The 18,101-nt window shown below is 55.9% G+C and overlaps 2 protein-coding genes across 2 annotated transcripts; one reads left to right on the forward strand and one right to left on the reverse strand.

The window, feature by feature from the left end:
- The first annotated feature begins 347 nt into the window (after window positions 1-347).
- RGP1 (RGP1 homolog, RAB6A GEF complex partner 1) lies at window positions 348-12,765 on the forward strand. The gene is made up of 9 exons (XM_064501207.1): window positions 348-448; window positions 1,099-1,238; window positions 5,290-5,426; window positions 5,842-5,925; window positions 9,990-10,139; window positions 10,223-10,369; window positions 10,807-10,934; window positions 11,195-11,372; window positions 11,635-12,765. Exons 2-9 carry the CDS (start codon window positions 1,123-1,125, stop codon window positions 11,856-11,858), a joined length of 1,164 nt encoding a protein of 387 aa, XP_064357277.1. The 5' UTR covers window positions 348-448; window positions 1,099-1,122; the 3' UTR covers window positions 11,859-12,765.
- Window positions 12,766-14,168: 1,403 nt separating this feature from the next.
- Window positions 14,169-15,957, reverse strand: MSMP (microseminoprotein, prostate associated). The gene is made up of 3 exons (XM_026117403.2): window positions 15,816-15,957; window positions 15,018-15,126; window positions 14,169-14,504 (listed from the first exon to the last, which is right to left on the reverse strand). The coding sequence occupies exons 1-3, from the start codon at window positions 15,925-15,927 to the stop codon at window positions 14,315-14,317; spliced, it is 411 nt and encodes a 136-aa protein (XP_025973188.1). The 5' UTR covers window positions 15,928-15,957; the 3' UTR covers window positions 14,169-14,314.
- Between the last annotated feature and the right edge of the window lie 2,144 nt (window positions 15,958-18,101).

The raw sequence follows: 18,101 nt of genomic DNA on the forward strand, positions 1-18,101 counted from the left end.
GGACCCGCCCCGCCCCGCCCCACCCCGTCGGCAGCCGGCCGAGGCCTCCCGAGGGCCGCCGAGCGCCGGCGAGAGCGTCGCCGAGCGCAGCCCGAGCGGTGCCGAGCGTAGCCCGAGCGCTGCCGAGCGCAGCCCGAGCTCTGCCGAGTGTTGCCGAGCGCAACCCGAGCGCAGCCCGAGCGTTGCCGAGTGCAGCCCGAGCGGTGCCGAGCGGTGCCGAGCGCAGCCCGAGCAGTGCCGAGCGTTGCCGAGCTCAGCCCGAGCAGTGCCGAGCGTTGCCGAGCTCAGCCCGAGCGTTGCCGAGCGTTGCCGAGCTCAGCCCGAGCGTTGCCGAGCGCAGCCCGAGCGGTGCCGAGCGGGGCGCGAGAGTCGCCGAGCGGCGGCGGGGAAGCCGGGCCCGGAGCGGCGCGGAGCGTGTGGGGCGGCGAGTGGGGGCCGTTGCGAGGCGGTAAGTGGGGCCGGGGCGTCCCGGGAGGGGGGGGTTGTGGGGTGCGTGCGGTTGTGTACCGCGGCCGGGGCTCTCCCTGCCCCCCCCCCCCCCATGTGTGTTCGCGATCGTGTGTTTACAGTCGGGACTGTCCCTGCCCCCTGGGGGGAGGGGCAGGGCTGTCCTCCCCCCCCCCCCCCCGCCCCGTGTGTGTGTGTGTGTGTGTGTGTGTGTGTGTGTGACCAGGGCTGTCCCTGGCCCCCCCTGTACCTGTGCATGTGCGTATGCCCTGGGCTGACCCTCGCCCCCCCCCACCCCCGGACCTCTGTGTGTGTGTGTGTGTGTGTGTGTGTGCGCGCGTGTGTGTGTGCGTGTGTGTGTGTGTGCATATGGCCTGGGCTGACCCTCGCCCCCCCCCCCCCCCGGGTACCTGTGCCTGTGGCCGGGGCTGACCCTCGCCCCCTGGTACCCGTGTTTATGCTTATGGCCCCTGAACACGTGCATGCCGATGGCTGGGGCTGTCACTGACCTCCATGCATGTCTGCGCGCCCGCATGGGACTGGGGCTGTTCCTGGCTTCCCTGCGTGCGTTTGCACAGCCCTGCTGCCACCAGCCCCCTGCCGTTAGAGCATCCAGCCCTCTCTCCATACACATCGGGTTTTTTTTGGCAGGTGCACAGCAGAGCTGTCCAAGCCATGATTGAGGTGCTGGCCAAGCTGGGCCGTGGGCCTGTGTTCCTGGCGGGGGAGATGCTGGAGTGCGTGATCACTTTCACCAACCCCTTATCGGCCTCATCCACCTCTGCCAGCAGGTACAGCAGCCGCCGCTCGTGGCACCTTCTGCACACAAAACCCTGCAGTGGCACTGTCCGGGTCCCTCCAGCACGGAGCAGTCAGGAGTAGTCACAGCTGGGCTGTGGGGCAGCAGTGCCAGCTTAGCCTTCCCTGGTGTCTTCTCTGCCCCAAGGTATTATGTAAATGGTGCTTGGCCCCATCTCTGTTTGCTGTCGGGGCTGAAACTGAGGCAGTTCTGGTTTTCTGCCCCCAAGAGAGACTAGAGGAAAGTATGCAGTTTGAGATGCTGAGAGATGGTCCTAACTGCCCCTCAAGTGTGCCCTCAGCAGCTGAGTCACTGGCAGAAAATGAAGCCAAACTGGCTATCAAACCAGGGTGTCTGGTTACACCAGAGTGGCAGGCTTACAGGGCAACATCCAGGCAACATCGTTATTTCCTATAGTTTTGGAAGGAACTCTTTATGCCTGGCACTGCACAGGCAAGTCAGGGTGATCCTGCTTCCGGGGTTGGCAATCAAAGGGACAAGCAGTGCCTGCAGAGGGGAGGAGGCAGTCAGAGATGTCCTCTGTGGCCCAGCCTTTGAGCACCGTCTCTCTCTGTATCATCCTTGTGCCTGAAGTAGGCATTGAGGAAAGGTGAGCAGAGAGGAGCTTTCCCCACTGACTCACAGGGAGTGTTTCAACATAGGAAGAACTCACCCAAAGCCTCTGTGCCTCGTGTTGCTCTGTGTGTGGCCTTTTCTGATTCTGCAGGGGTTGGAGATTGCTTTCTTCTCTTGGGTCCTTCCTGGGAAGTATCGATTTCCGGCTCTGAATGGTTCAGCATTTTTTCGTTGCCGGTACGAATTTCAGACATGTCTGTTCTGGTCTGATCCGGTGGACTCACTGTCAGTGCTTCCAGTCTCAAGAGCAGCAAAGCAGTGTTTTGTTGTGTTACCACCGTAGGACCCCTTTAATTGACTTCCTTGACTTTCCATCTTTTCTTCGGGTTTCCGCTTGCCTGATGAATTAAACTTTCAAACTCAACTATGGCATGAGCATCTAGCTTCCAGAATTTTGTCTTGTAAAGTGGTAGTGTTGTTTTTCCCAGTTTTGGGAGTATAGCGTGTGAGGGGATGGTGAGCTCTGGCCTGACTGTGCACAAAGTGGAGCTCTCGCTCTGTTCTGGGACCAAGTCACTGCAGCTCCTATTCCTCTGAAACATGTAGGACTGCAAAGATATAAGGTGAAGCAGCTCTGGAGGTTCGCAGCATAGTAATGGAAGCTCCATTTGTGAATTTCGGGAATGTTGTGGCCTATAGAAAGGAAAAGGAAATTTTTACAATAAAAAAGGAGGTGACCAAACTGACCAGGTGAAATCATATGAACGGGAACACCTAATAGATGGGTGGATTAGAAACTGAAGCTATAGTGTAAAAGCAGTGGCCAGATCAAAGCGCAGTCACTGCAGTAAACAGATAGACTTCTCAAGGAATAGGTTTCAGGGCTGGCGAAAGCTGCTGCACAGGCAGAAGAACTGAGAGGCGTGTATTTGAAGCATAGGGTAGCAAGCAAATGGCAGAAAGAGAATTTGATTGTAGTGTATGAGGCACAAAAAAACAAGGCAAAGCTGTTCTGCACAAAGGCTGTGTGGAGTGATGACTGGGGCTGTTGCAGGCTACAGGAGTTGTAAGGAAAAGCGGGAGAAGGGAGAAGTGTCCTCAGCGCTAAGGCAGGAGCCTTTCATATCCTGCCAGCTGGAAGAGCAAGGTCTGCCAGCGGAAAGGCAAATGCAAATTTTGTTTGTGTGTCTGGTTAAAAAAATAAAACAATTCAGGGGCATTTTGTTGTGCAGTATTGAAAATAAATGAAGACAAGATTCACTGTGTTTGAATAGACAAGAATACTGTGTTTGAAGGTATTGTAATCATGCTAAGGTTATATAAAATTAGTAAACACATCTCTTAAACAAGCGCATTTCTCTGTTTTCATATAGCAGAAGTCTCATGAAAATCTTTTAGGAGACCTTACAAAAAAGCCACACTGGTGCATTTGAAGGTACAGAATTACAACTTGTAGGGTTAGCAGTAACTGGGTAGAGAATCTAGTGTGTTGTTTGGGCAAAAGCAGCGAGAACATACAAATGATCAAGTAGTACATAATTGATCAGCTGAAATGAATGCAGCAGACTAATGAGGTCATGATGCTAGATAACACCAGAGGAACCAGACACTGACTAAATTAATAGTACAGCTATTAAAATAAAGATAGATAAGGGGGTTGGAAACTGAAAGATGTGAATGATGCCATGGGAAATACCCTGTGGAACAGCTAAGGCTATTGTGAAATCCAAAATGCAAGACTATTTTTCATATCGGGAATCAATTCTTGTGACTGAACAGAAAGGCAGCAAAATGACACCCTTGCCTCCCCTTTACCCTCCAGTGAATTCCTTTCAGTGTTTCCTCATCAGGTGAAATAATGAATACCACGGGCAGGGAGACTGCAGAGTTTTGTAGTGTGGTTCCTGACAGCTAGCAGAGTGCAGACCCTGGGCTTGTGCTCGTGCCTTACGCCCTTGGAGTGGGTGAGCCCTGAGCAGGGGCCCGGACTGAAGGTCCTGCTCAGCGCCTGTCGCAGAGCCAGGCTGGGGTTGTGTGCTAGCAGCTCTGCAGCCTCCACGATCATTGTTGGTGACAGGTACCCACTGCTTTGGTTGGGTACTGCTTCGTAGACCTCTCTGTGGTGCATGTGTTTTGTCTGTGAGCCATACTTGATTTTGTACTTCATGTGTTTTAATCTGCATTTGCTTTCTAGGAAAAAAAATGTGGCTATTACAGCGTTCCCTGCCATAAGCCTTGCCTTTTGTGAGCAATCAAGGTACATGCTCGTTCTCTCCCATCACAGCTCTGTGCCGGTTTTTCAGTGTGGTCTCCCCACCATCCCAGCTGAATTGGGGCTTCAGCCATAACCCGGTGCTGCAGATACAGTTATAGGTGCCCCAGGAGTTTGCGCTAAAGATGGCCCAACCTCAGAGCAGGGCAGGAGATGAGGCCTTATTTTTGCCTCCCAGAGACCTGTGGGAAGAGCGCAGCAGCCAGGAGAGGTATCTCTGGAGTAAGCAGAGCTGTGGCACTCCTGGGGTTGGCCCAGAGTGTCCATCTCCAGTCTGACAAGTCCAGCAGAAGCTGATGTTTTTGGGATGGACGATACTGTGGGGAGGGGGCATTTAGCCTGCCTGACCCAGAGAGTGTTGTGCTTGGGGCAGTCAGGCGCTGTGTGAAGGGGCAGCTGATCCCACGTTGGAGGTCTTCATCGTTTCCGGTTTGATTATGCCCATCCATTTCCCTGGTTGTCACGCCATCACCAGAGGCAACTCAGAATACTGTTTTTTGTGTCACTTCTCATTTGTGATAGCTAAAAGTCTTCTGCCAGGCATGGCCTACATGTGACAGCTAGAGCTTTAGTGCATACCCGTGGCCAGTCCCAGCTGTGCCCTGCTGGCCAGCCAGTGATGAGAAGGGTGGCCAAGTGAAGAAGGCCTTGGGCTGGATCTCAGGACACTTCACCTCAGCAATTTTGGTGGAAGATCCCTGCGGGACTCTGCACAGGCCATGCTGTCTCTCAGGAGCTCTCTGTGGACAGGGTAGCTGATGACCTATATTGCTTTCTGTCTTTTGCCTTCTGCGTACAGCAGGCTAAGTGGGGGAAGGGACGTTTCCTCACTGTGCGTCTGTGCCATGCCCAGTGTGCTGTGGCTCTGAAGCTAGTGGGGGCTGCAAAAGTTGCTGCTAAGGAAGAGCCCTCAGGCTCAGCCCACATAACCTTGAGTGAAGCCTGACGTCAGTGGCTGTCAGGCAGCTGAGGTAGCAGTGGCGTTGGGTTGATGTCCCAGCTCAAGTTTGCCCTGAAGGCCTGTCTGGAGGGGGGCTTTGAGAGTGGCTTCAGTGACAGTGAAGCAAGGCCGCCTTCTTTCCAGAAGAGCCATTGTACATGGAGATAAGCAGGAAAAGCTGCAGTTCTCTGAGTTCATACTTGCTTTAATCCAGATTAAAGTGTAGACACGAATGTTGCTCTTCTTTGCTCTCAGCGAGATGCTGGCGTGGGCCAGCGCCCAAATCCACTGTCAGTTTCACGCCAGCGAGAACCGGGTAGCGCTCCCCCCCTCGGATGGCAGCAAGCACGATGTGCAGGCAGAGAACGAGACAGTCTTCGTCCCCAACAGAGGTGAGTGCTTCTCTCGTTTTCCTGGGTAGGGGAAAGTGAGAGCACAGTGAACAGGAATCAGGCAGAGTGTAATGTGTGTCTGAGGGCAGTGCACGTAGACACAAAAAGGAAGTCTGTGTGGCTTTCCCTGTGTAATTCCCTGGCGCATGGCTGCTGCAGGGCCTCTTTAGCACGGACATCAAAGCAGTGCTAAGTTGGAGCAAAACACGAGGGTTGGAGCAAAACACAAGGGCTGTCAGTTGAGCTGTTCTGGGAACGTCTCGTGATCTGACCAGGGAATGAGATGTTTCCTTGTTGGCCCCTTCTCCTCCCCATTCCTTCTGGTGAGGGTAAGGCACAGCTGGACATGGTGAGTGCCCCCTCAGTGTGGGTCTCGAGGCTGTGCGGCACTCACTTGGTTATTCTTCTCTTCCAGGAGAGCGGGGTCAGTGTATCCTGTCCACTCCACCAAAGATTCTCTTCTGTGACTTGCGACTGGATCCTGGGGAGTCAAAGTCCTGTGAGTCCTGTCTTCTCTTCCTCTGCTCAAAGTGTTCACCTCTTGGGAGCTCCGCTCTCAAATTGGCTTTGCAGACCTGAGTGCTGCAAGTGGGAGACCTGTTGCTCACAGAAGGCCGGGTCCCCTGGTGGGAGTGTGAACGCTAAGGAACCGCTCCCTGCTGCGTCGTCCAGAGAGTTTGTTCTCCAGCTTACCAGGGCTACATACTGCAAAGTGTCCCTCAGTTCTGCCCCGGCCCATGTCCTTTGCCACAGGCCCATTGTGTAGCTGCAAGGCGTGAAACGCTCTTGAAATACCTTTGGCTGCAGCTGAAAGAACAGAAACACATACCTGCTTTTCCCTGCCTTTTTTTCTTTGGCTGCACTGGAATATTCTTGGAATGTAGTTGGCATCCTCTGAAGGTCCATGCTTCCTCTGAAGGTTATGGCTGTCCTTCAAATCACAGTCTTGTCTGGCCTGGTTTTCCTGACTTCTCTGCCATGAAAGCAAGCACTTCCGATCTTCTGCGGCTCAGAGCTCTCCATCCCTTCAAAACCCTCAAACTATGTTCTTCCACTGGGCCCCCTTTCAGCTTCTCCTTCATTGCTACTTTCCCATTTGCTTTTTAGATAAATTTTCATTCTTTTCACAGAGAATTTGCAGTAACCGATTTTCCTAGTTTCACGCAACTTCCTGTGTCAGGGGCTTCTGCCCGAATAGACAGCTGTGAAAATACAAGTGTGTGCTTTATCTCAGTTGGCAGACTTATGCCTGAGCCTGTCATTTCACGACAGGCCTCCTTTGCATTTCAGCAGCCCATGGTCCTGCAGTGGCATGACACTGAGCATTACGGGCTATACATGGACAGGCTCTTCAGGTTGTCCTGGGTGTCTGCTGTGACTGGGTGATAGAGGTTCCTCAAGTCACAAAGTGAAGGAGCGGAGATGCAGTGCCTGTGGTGGAAGGGCTTCTGCTGGAGCATTCAGCTCTGGGGAGGTGAGAGCAGAGCTGCAGACGAGACCAAGGAGCCATGAGCTGTAACATGCTGGTTTTGAAGCTGTGACCTGCTGCCATTGTAGGCCTCGAGGAGCCTGACTGGACAAAACAACGGACAGGGCTAAACGAACCTGGCTCAGCTAGATGGTTAGCAGGGTGGTGCAGTGCTATCCAGGAATGTTTACTGGGTATGTGTCCTAAACTGCAACCCGTATTATCCAGTTATCCTGTTATCTAGTCATTCACTTACTAATTACAGCAGCGTGCCAGTGCTGGGAGCTGGCCGTGCCACACCAGAGCCAACGGCCTCTGTGCCTTCTGAAAGCGGCTGTGCCAGGGAGGAGGAGGCAGCAATCTCAAATGCCCTGACTCTCACCTGGGTTCCCTTGTGCTCCTTGCTGCTGGCAAGTGTTGGGCTGGAGCATTTGTTCTCCAGGAGCAGGGGGAGCCCCTTTTTCTGGAATGATTCAGACAGGCTCGGAAGTCTCTGGAAAAGCCTCTTGTCAACAATTTTTCCTGGCTCCAGGGCTCAGGTGGTTGGGGTGGACTGTAAGGGGATTTCTTTGTGCGTTGCCTGTTGCAGGTAAAAGCTGTTTAGCCTGCAGCTAAGCTAGTGGTAGTGTGTCCCTCGGAGTGATGTAGTGTGTTGTGTGTGCTCACTCTGCCTCTGGTTACACTGAACATGAGCAGCCTGTGTCTGCCTTGCGTTTGGAAACAGCCCCTCCGGAAAGACACTGTGCCGGCTATGCTTTGAGATGCCTTTGCTGCATGTTACAGCTTTTCCCCTTGGTTATGCAATGCACATATCTCTTGGATGTGTCATGTGCGATGCCACTGTGTGTGGCACAGTGTGGTGGCAGAGCTTTTTAGCACCTAAACCCACTGCTCCTTTCCCATTGCACCTTGCTTCTCCGGGGCAGCTAGCTGCAGCGATGAAGTGACCCCTGTGTGGAGTCCTGCTTCCTTCCTTTGGTTACAAGCAGAAGTCAGGCTCCACAGGGGCCTGGCCCATCCCCTTCTCCTGATATCACAGCCCCAGCTCTGCCAGGCTGCTCACACCGATCCTGTCGGCATGCAGCTCGGCTCCCCTCGTGCAAGCCTGCAGCTGGCATGCTTGCGGATCATTCCTGGGGGCTCTTGCCAGCTCCGTGGAGGCAGAGTTAAGGCTGTGTGGGTGTGTATCTTAATTTTTCATTTCCTGTTTTCCAGAAGTTTTGAGTTTTGTTGCACGGTTCGGAAAGGCAAAAAAATACTAAGAAATCTTAATTCTGCTTCAGTGAAGTACTATGTTATTAAAATATCCTCAGAGCTGGCATGTATAGCTGAGGTTGTGTGAGGCTGTCTTTTGATAAAAGGCCTTATATTCAGTTGCCTACAAGCTTATTCTTCCATATTTTCCCCTTGTTTTGGTACCTGTATTTCGAAGTCGACTCACCTCTCATCACTTGGACACATTGCCCAGACCACGCTCTTTAAACTTATCACCATTAAACGTTTTCTCAAGCCCTGAAGTAATTTCTGTGGCTGTTTTTGCCTCCTCTTCAATTTTGTAATACCTTTAAATATTCGATGCATCATAAAGAGAGGAGGAAGTGAAGGCTGCCTAGACCCAGGGCAGGAGCGCAGCCAGAGGGTGCAGCAGGGTGGATCAAGGAAGGCACCTGGAGTGCCAGGAATGCATTTCTTCCTGGGACCGGTGTTGCAGCTGGGTCTTCCTGAGTCTCGGCATTCTTGTGCCAGGTAGCAAGCGGCTGTGCATTTCCCGTTCTCCTCCCCGCTGCGTCTGTTCAAGTCTGGTCTGCGTTCAAGTTAACTTGACTGGGCTTGAAGATGTTCCTGGGCACTTTTGTTAAGCCAAGCATGAGTCCATGAAAGCTGGTGTAGGGGATTACAGCAGTCTGCTGCAGCACTCCTGAACCTTCCTTTGAAATATCATGTTTTCATCCCTGTCATATTTTCAGACCCTGACAGGTCTCAGCTTTAGCTGCACCCTAGCCTTGTTCCCGCAGGACTGCCTTGCATTTTTAGGTGCGAGCGCCTGGCAGCAGAGCTCTAGGCACTACTATGGGTTGTTTTTTCCTTTGAGTCCTGTTTTTTAAATCTGGAAGTTATATTTAAAATGTAACCCTATCTTTTAATCTAAGCCTCAAAGTTTAGGATGTGCCAGATTTGGGGAAGGATCTGTGATTTAACAGCAGGATGCTACCCTTCCTCTGGCAGGGGGGATCTGCATCATGGTGGGCAAGCCAGGTAGATGGAGACTTTCCACAGAATGCTGTTTGCATCGTTCTTATTACACAGTGTGCTGTTTGGGAAAGCTGCAGAAGTGCTCACACTGTATTGAGAGGCACTGAGATTTGTGTGGTGGATAGGGGCTTTGAGAGGGCTGAATGCTGTGTAGAGCAAGACCCCAGTATCTCAGAGGTCACATAATCAGAGTCTTTATGGTGTAAGTTGTCAGTCTGTAAAGGGGGATCATCCATAGATTACCGTGAGGGTTGTTAATTATTTCTTGGTCATTTATACCCACTGTTGGTAAGCCTCACAGAAAAGCCCAGCAGGAAACTAATTTTTGTTTTTGAGCTTGGGGGTTGCGTAAAGTGAATATAAAAAGAAATATTGATCAACATCTCTGTCCCTTCAATACTGTTTGTGCATGAACGAGGCAAAGCCCTGAGGAAAACAGCATGTGACTTCATCTTGAAAATGTTGTTAGGCAGCACATAAAGGAAGTATGCAAACGCAAATTCAGGTTGAACTTGTGATGAGTAAGTTCAGTTCTCATGTGCTTGTGTTCCTGGGTTTTACATCTTTCACATTCTTTTGAGGCAGAATTGGTGCATGCGGTTGTGTATGCTGGAAGCAGTGTCTGAATGGCAGCACATGTGATGTGAGGTGAGCGAGAGTGCACTCTTGCAGGGGATGTGTTTGGCCTGCTGTGGGAAAGAGGAGGTGGCAGAAAGCACCCTGCACTTCTCCTAGCTCAGCCCTGCTGCTCTTCCTAATCATCAGTGCAGGGAGTCTCTGAGCAACAGCTCCAGGAACTTCTGTTTGGCCTTGGAAAGCAATCCCTTCTGCGCTCGTTGCAGATTCATACAGTGAGACGCTGCCCATAGATGGCCCTCCTTCTTTTCGGGGACAGTCAGTGAAGTACGTGTACAAGCTAACCATCGGCTGCCAGCGTGTGAACTCCCCCATCAAGCTCCTGCGTGTACCTTTCCGTGTCCTTGTCCTGCACGGTAAGGCCACAGCGTTGTCGTCCCTTCAGACACGGGCCTATCCGCACCCTGCCCTACCCCACTGACTCTTAACTTCTCCCCAGGGCTCAAGGATTACCAGTTCCCGCAGGATGAGGCCGTTGCTCCCTCCAACCCCTTCCTGGAGGAGGAGGAGGGCTTGAAGAAAGACTCTCGCCTGGCGGACCTGGCGACAGAACTGCTCATGGTGGCCACCTCCCGACGCAGCTTGCGTAGGTCATTCTCCCTGCTTGATCCTGCTGTCCTATCCTGTGCATGAACCAGGCAATGCCTGCGTGCCTGCCCTTGGCAGAGCCCCCTTCCCAGCTCAGTGCCTCCTGCAAAAATCTCTTGCTAGCTAAGCAAAGCTCCAGCTGGTGCTGTGGAACAGCTCCATCAGGACCTGCTCGGATCATCCCATAACCTCCTCCTTGCCCATCTCAGATTCTTCCTACTGCAGCCAGGCAGAGCCTCTTCCCTGACATATCACACTGTGTGGTTTGCTTTTGCTCGCTGCAGGCACCTCAAAGGGAATGCCCCCTCCCGGGGCCTGTCCTCCGTTCCCAGGCAGCAGGTGTGGATTGCTGTGTGGTGGGCTCTTAAATGACTCCAGATTGCTGTATGGAGCAGTCGTTATGCTGCAACTCTCTCCGCTTTGCTTTCTCCACAGACCTGTATAACATCAGCAACACTCGTGGGAAGGTGGGGACATTCTGTATCTTTAAAACAGTGTATAAGATCGGAGAGGATGTCATTGGGACATTTAACTTCTCAGAAGGAGACATCCCATGTCTGCAGGTCAGTGCTGGCTCCGGGCTCACTGTGCGGAGAGGATGGGGCAGAGCCATGGTTTCAGGTGTGGGAGAGTGAGGTTGTGGTTGGGATGGCACTAAGCTTCTCTGGGGTTTCTAGTGAGGCCTCACATCTGAGGTCCTTTTGGGGTGTGAGGTGGGGAAGGGCTCCAAATTGGTGCTCATCTGGGGGATGGGAGGCCCCAGGGCTTTGAGCCATGGCTGTGCGAGCGTGTGAAAGCGAGCACTCTGCCTGTTGCCCTGCAGTACTCTGTGAGCCTGCAGACGGAGGAGAGCATCCAGGAGGAGTTCCAGCGGCGGCGGGGGCAGCCCGTCTCCTACAGCACGCACGCCCGCCATCAGGAGGCCTGCCTGCACACGGCCCAGAGCAGCTTCAGCCTGCCCATCCCGCTGAGCTCTACCCCGGGATTCACCACCAACATCGGTTAGTGGCCACCGGGGAAGGGAGCTGCCCCTGCTTCTCTCTGCAGGAGGGCTGCGATGTCCCCTTGTGTTACAGGCAGCCCTGCCTTGTCATCGCCCTGCCCCTGTTGGCAAACCCTCTGCAGGGCTGTGTCATGTGGGAGGGAGCTGGGCCTGTGTGAGTGGGCATATTTGCTTGTGCCCTTGCCCGGGCAGCCAGCACTGACTCAGTTGCTGTCCCTGTCCCTTGTGGCGTTGGCTGCTGACCCCGCTCTTGCCCACAGTGTCCCTGAAGTGGAGGCTGCACTTTGAGTTTGTGACCTCCAGGGAATCGGCGGGGACTTGCGTGGTTCGTGGGAGCCAGTCGGAGGCCGTCACCTGGACGGGGGTGGAGCAGATCGAAGTGGACACTTTCAGCTGGGACTTGCCCATCAAAGTCCTTCCCACCAACCCCATCCTGGCCTCCTACGTGTCTCAGTTCTCCAGCACCAACTCCATCACCATCTGAGAGTGGGGAGAGCTGGTAGGAGCCTGCAGTGCTGCAGGCCAGTGGGAATGGCGGGCAGGACTATAGCCAGCGTGCTGTGGGGTGTGCACCTCTGTGCCTCCCCTGGCCTGACCTGCAACGCCCAGGCAGGCGCCGGGCAGGTCTGTCCTGCCTGTGGGCAGAGGAGCGCTCTGCTTGCTGTAGTGCCTTGTGCTGCAGCCTGTCAGCTGGGAGCCAGACACCGGCTCCCTTTCTTGCCCGGGTGAACATGCGAGTCCTAGCATGGAAAAGAAAGGAGATCTGCCTACCAGGGAATGGCCCTACGTGCCTTTACCCCTTGAGGGGCTTCCAAGAGAGAGGGGTCCAGCCCAGGAAAAGGAGAGTAGAGCTCCTCTGGTGAAGCCTCATAGCAGCCTTGTGTGAAGGCTGTGTCCCTATAGCGGAGACCCCACAAGCAGAGGTCTCATTTCCAGGTGATGCATGCTGGCCACTTGAGTGGGGTGGGAGGCACTGTCCTGGTGTGCGTGTCCTGCATCGTGGAAGGGATGTCTCGTGCACCCAGCCCAGCACCCCGTTAGCCTAGCACAGACAAAGCAGGTCCTGGCAGGCCAACCCTGCGCTGCTGGTGTGTGCTGGTATCCTGGATGTAGCCGAGTGCTTTGGCAGTTTGAGGTTGAGCGAGGTGGCAGCATAATGGTGTTGATCCAAGACTGAGAAGTACAGAGATCTGGGCTCCCTCTTGGTCACGAAGGCATCCTGCAGGTCTCAGGATCCTTGCAGAGCAGGAGCAAAAATGTATGCTGTGCATTCCTGGAGCCAGGGTTGAGTTCAGGTCTCCCTGCTCAACAGCCAGCTCCGCGTTTCCACCAAACCTTTCAAAGAGTTTTCCTCTTTGCATGGAAATCTAATAAACATCTGAACGTGCAAACTCGATCTTCCGAAGAGCCTTATTCCCAGCCCTGGCTCTGCTGCAAGGGAGTGGGATGCATAGTGTCGCCATGTACCCGGCTGCATGTGGGGCTGTGGGTTGGAGTGGGTGCATCTCTAACAGCCTCTGGCTGCCCATTGGGCGATGTGAAGCAGGCTCTGCAGTGCACCTAGTGCTACTCCTGGCTGATGCTGGTGGTGGCAAGGACCATCAGGAAAGCTTCGCCTGAGCTCAGCTCTGTCCTGAGCCCTCTGGGGCCCCAGCACAAGCAGGAGCCGCTTGTTCTCTGGAAGGTGGGAGCGTGGCAGGCGCTAGCCCCAGCTGCAGGCGAGTTAGACCAAGGGTCCCTTGGGTGGAGACGAAACGCTTCCACTCTGGAGGTGTGACACTGTAGGCCCAGCCCGCCCCATGCAACAGTCACTGGCTGGAGATCTGTTTGTTTAATACGTTTATTGCAAGAACAGAAACATCTACACAAGGCTCCGCACAACACAGGCATGGCACCAGCTGGGGCGGCTGCCGGGGCCGCCGGCTCCGCCCTGGCGCACACAGGTCCCTTCAGCTCCCTGAACGCTAGCAGGGCACCCAGGCTCCCCGGCCCACTCTCCGCTCCCTGCGGCTAGGAATGGGACAGCCAGCACAGGAGAGGCTGGGGACATCTAGTGGTTTCCTCCGGCGCACCCAGCGTGCTGCTGCCTGCCCAGGGCTGGCTCCATGCAGTGTTGCCCGGGGCTGGCATGCAGTGCCGGGGGCCTCCTCCTGCTTTGGGAGCTGCGGGAGGGGTTAGTGGTTCTTGAGGTGGGTTTTGCCCCTTGCGCTCTAGGGCAGAGAAGGGGCTGGCCGGGGTGCGCAGGTCCTGCACAAAGGGCCGGGGTGCTCCCCAGCGAGCTCCCAGCCCCATGTGGTTGCCCTGCCAGGGCTGGGGGCCTCAGAGGAGGGAGCCGTTGGCAGCTCTCAGCTGGATGCAGGACTGCAAGACTGCCTGCCACGATATAGACACATTTGGCCCTTTCGCCGTAAGTTTCCTGCACACCTGGGAGGAGATCCCCTGGGATCTGCATTCCCAGAGAAAGCCTGGCCCAGGGCTACACAAGCCCTCCTCCTTGCAGACACTGAGAAAAGAGGAACTCCTTCCCCTCCTGCTCTGCTGGGGAGAGCGGAGGGTGGTGCAGGCATGCTGGCAAGTCCAGGTCAGTCTGGCGAGAGCCTTTGGCCTTGCAGCCCTGTTGGGGACTTGCGTGCCCTGGCCAGGCATGTGGCCGTGGAGGATGGGAAGCGAGGAGCCCCCGCATGTGCAGGGCCTCCTCGGCACACTGTCTCATGGGGAAGGGGCCCGGTTCGGTTCTGGGAGCTGAAAGCAGAAGCAAAGCCGTACCATGGCAGCACTAGGGTGTAAATGTCAGTTCAGTACAATAGTGTATGGATAGTGGTTTCCCTCAAAGGTGGCTGTAGTGATGTCTCTACAGGATGGGGCAGGTCTGGGACATGCAGGAAGTGCGCTCTGGACTACGGAGGTTCATGCTGGGGGCGTGGGGACACCGCCGGGCCTCTATCTGCTCAGCCCCGCGCCCAGCACTTTGTTGTGCAGCGGCTCGGGGGTGCCGGCCGAGCCCCACTCGTGCTCCAGGCTCTTCACGCAGGGCAGGCTGGGGTTGGCCTTCTGCACCACCGAGATCTGGCAGGTCTGCGAGTCGTAGTGGGCCTCACACCAGTCAGGGAAGTCGATGGGGTGCTGGGTGCTGCGGGAGAGGGCACGGTGCTGTCAGCTATCGCTGCGGGAGTGGTGGGCATTGCTGGGGGCCCCACATCTGCCACCGGGCTGCTGGTACGGCCAGATGGCTCCCTCCGCTGCCAGCCCAGCCTGCCGGGGGTGTCCCCCAGGCCAGCTTCTGCAAGGCACTGGCTGGGCCTCAGCTCCTGTCATATCTCATGGCCCCAGAGCCCTCAGCGGGACCACTCACCCCACCTCCTCACTGCGATGGGATGCCCCTGCCCCAGGCTGTCCTTGGCTCTCCACCTGCCTGTTCAAGGAGCACCATCATCCTGCTGCCCTTAGCACCCGAGCGGGATCCCGCCCACCTCTCCCTGAGGGCCTGGCACCCCGCTTGTTCCAACCACCACCCCCTGGGGCTGTGACAGTTGCTCCACCACATGCACAGCCACCAGCCCCGCGCCACCCCGCAGGCAGTGCCGCAGCAGGGCAGTGCTGAGCGCGGCAGCCCGCCCCGAGCGCCCTGCAGCCGCTCACTCACGTCTCGCAGCAGCCCACGCCGATGGGGTGCAGGCAGGTGCACAGCAGGCAGTTGGTGCTCAGCCACGACTCCCCGAGGGAGAACTGCTTCCCCTCGTACTCACAGGGAGCTGGAAAGGAAATGGCAGTGATCAGCACCCGTGAGTCAGTGCCTGGGGGCGTGGAAGCCTCCTCAGCACCCCTCTGCCACAAAGAGGGGACAGGAGGAACATCACAACCTCCCATCTGCCCGGTGGTGCAGAAGATACTTGGTGTCGTCTCCACCCTGCCTCAGCAGCCCTGCTCCCTGGGCTCCTGCAGGTATGGGAAGCCTGGGTAGCTGCCAAGAGAGATGTTCCCATCCATCCGCCCTGGCTGTGTCCTGCCGTTCTCCCCACTGCCCTTGTGGCCCCTGAGACTTGGGGCAACGGCGGGTGGCTCTTGTTGTCCTGGAGGTGGCACATCCCGTGCCCATTCGGGACCTCTGCACCCCTGGAAGGAGGTGGCACAAGAAATAGGGGCAGCCCTCTTCCCTTCACCGCTAGTCCTGCATGCACAGCCCCAGCCAGGCTCCTGCCAGGAGCTCTTCATGGCCCAACAAGCTGTTTCTCAGCCAGAGCCCTGGGGAGCTGTTCTGCGGTTTATAGACTGCTCCTTCCAGTCATCACTGGCCTGCGATCATGCTCCTGAGCTCAGCACAGCCCACTTAGCACATCGCAGGCGTGCAAGGGAGGGCCCCCGCCGCCCCGAGAGCCATGGGGAAATCTACGGCCTCATCTTAGCATCTCATGTTCCCGGCTCACCTCCCCAAGCCGCTTACCTTTAGCCTGGAAGTAGCATTTGGCCTGGGAGCCCGGCAGCTGGAGGAGGAGGGAGAGCAGCAGGCAGAGCCTGCCCCAGACACACACCATCTTCTGCACTCTCATGGCCATGGCTGTTGATGAGCTGGGCTTCTTTGCGGTCCTGCTGAGATTGCCTTTCCTCTCTCTCTCTTCTTTGCTCCTTTCCCCTCTCTTTCTCTCTCTCTCTCTCTCTCTCTCTCTCTCTCTCTCTGCCTTTTTAATGCTCTTCCCCTGATCCCAACAAGAGATATTTATAAAGTTCAGCTTTACGACCCTGGCCACCAGCTGTGCCCCACTGGAAAAGTTGTAAAACTCATTTCCTGATTTGAAAGGCATGAAAACAAGAGGTAGGATCAAGATTTTTAACAAGCTGTGAAAAGCTGATTCATGCCCTCCAGAAATGTCTCCAGTTGGAAGCCCCTGTGGGCGCAAGGCTTCGTGGTGAGGGGAGATCCAAGGCACCCCAGCGGGGTTGCCCTCGGCAGGGTCACAGGCACACCGGCAGAGCGCTGGAGCCCTTGGCACGCCACCAGAAGAAGAGTGCTGGACTCCCCTCTTGGTCACACTGAGCTGTCTCTGATCTGTCAAAACAGCCAAGATCTCGGGAGCATCTCATCTTGCAGGAACCCGAGCAACGTGCCGGGAGAGGCACCACATCAGCGTGCTCCAGCCCAGCCGTAGCCAGGTAGCCTGGGCATTGGCCTGGTGCAAGAGCAAGAAAAAGGTCCCCTGGTAGTGCCATGGACTCGTGCTCCAACCTGCCTTCTGCCAGAGGGAAGTGCGGTGCCCGAGCTGTCGTGCTGCGGAGCCACGCAGCCATCCTCGGGCTCGCGGCCGTGGCGCGGCGTTCAGCAGCAGCCACCGCAGGACCTAATGGCACAGCCTTGGCTTGAGGTGCAGGGAGCACCACGGCACAGTTTTACCCCTTCTCCAGACCTCGGAGCTGAGCCATTGCATTTCCCTGCTGCTGTGATGCCTTCACAGCTTCTGCCTTGCGGGGTGCCACCGAGCCAGGCTCGCAGCCCCGCACAGGCTGAGGGGCGACGACTGGTTCCTCCGGACAAGAGGGGGCTGTACGGCATTGCCCGTGGCATGCGGCAGGTGAGGAAGGCCCTCACGAGGCAACACAGTCCTCAGGGCTGGGCAGCCGCCAATGCGAGCGTGAGGGCAGGGCCGCGCAGCCCAGCCTGCGGACGCAGCAGCAGCTGAGAGCAGCCAGAGCTGAGCCGTCCCTGGCGGGGACTGGAGACCAACCCCTGCAAAAGCCGGGAATGGGGCGACACATGCAGGAGGCAAGAGGTGGAGAAGAAACCAGGGGGTGAAGGTGTGTTTGGACAAGTGACCAGAGAAGGACACAAGGGGCTTGGCTGGGAAGCCGTGAGAAGACCTCACAGCCCTGGGGAGACATGGAGGGGCACGTGGCATGGCCACCGTCCCTTCATGACCCCAAAGGAAATCCCTTTCCCAGACTGGCCCCTCTGCGGCAAAGTGATAAGGTCTTCAATCAGCAGCCATAGGGGCCAAAGAGGCAGGACGGGAGTGTTGCAAGAGGCCAGGATGCAAGGAGCTGCAGGGCTGGGCTGCGCAGCCACGCGTCCCTGCAGCGTGATGGAGAGCAGCGCTGAATTGCCAAGAGAAATTTGCAGCCCTCTTCAGAAGCGGCTGCCGGCAGCAGGAAACAGGACCCCGGGGATGGTCCAAGCCATGGCTCGGCCAGCTCTGGGAAGGATGCATTTGCAGTAGCAGCGGCATATGTGGGTCATCTGCCCCTACATTAAGCTTCCCACTTTCTAAAAGTTTGGGATAGGTTTACACCCTGACGCGTGAGGCTCAATATCCCTTCCAGAATTTGTGTTGGCATCTGTTATTATAGCTGGATATTTTTGTTATCCACATAAATGTCCAATCCCTCCTTGAATCCTGCTAAATTTTGGCCAGAATGTTTTCCTGTGGCAGGCTAATTAAGCAGGGAGTGAAAAAATATTTCCTTTTATCCGTTTTGGATTCGCCACCTTCTGATTTCACGGCAGGTCCCAGCCAGCAGAGCGGGGTCGCGATGCGTGGCAAGGGCTTGGACACCGGCTGCCCCGGGAAAGGGGCTGCATGCGAGCGGGAGGTCGCTGGGGCCGGATTGCTGGGGCCAGGATGTCACCATGGCTGGGATATCGTTGTGTCCGGGATGTCATCATGGATGGGGTATTGAGACTGGGAGCGCAGAAATCAGCACGTCCCCGGGGCTGGATGCTGCTGAGCTCTCTGGTCAG

This window comes from Dromaius novaehollandiae, chromosome Z (assembly GCF_036370855.1).
Source record: "Dromaius novaehollandiae isolate bDroNov1 chromosome Z, bDroNov1.hap1, whole genome shotgun sequence".
In the NCBI taxonomy this organism is placed as follows: Eukaryota; Metazoa; Chordata; class Aves; order Casuariiformes; family Dromaiidae; genus Dromaius; species Dromaius novaehollandiae.

Coding starts and splice junctions, on each gene's coding strand:
- MSMP (XM_026117403.2), bottom strand. CDS start 15,927: ATGGCCATGAGAGTGCAGAAGATGGTGTGTGTCTGGGGCAGGCTCTGC. Junction 15,127..15,815: donor ATGCTACTTCCAGGCTAAAG/GTAAGCGGCTTG, acceptor TTTCCTTTCCAG/CTCCCTGTGAGTACGAGGGG. Junction 14,505..15,017: donor GGCGTGGGCTGCTGCGAGAC/GTGAGTGAGCGG, acceptor CCTCTCCCGCAG/CACCCAGCACCCCATCGACT.
- RGP1 (XM_064501207.1), top strand. CDS start 1,123: ATGATTGAGGTGCTGGCCAAGCTGGGCCGTGGGCCTGTGTTCCTGGCG. Junction 1,239..5,289: donor TCATCCACCTCTGCCAGCAG/GTACAGCAGCCG, acceptor CTTTGCTCTCAG/CGAGATGCTGGCGTGGGCCA. Junction 10,935..11,194: donor GAGACATCCCATGTCTGCAG/GTCAGTGCTGGC, acceptor GTTGCCCTGCAG/TACTCTGTGAGCCTGCAGAC.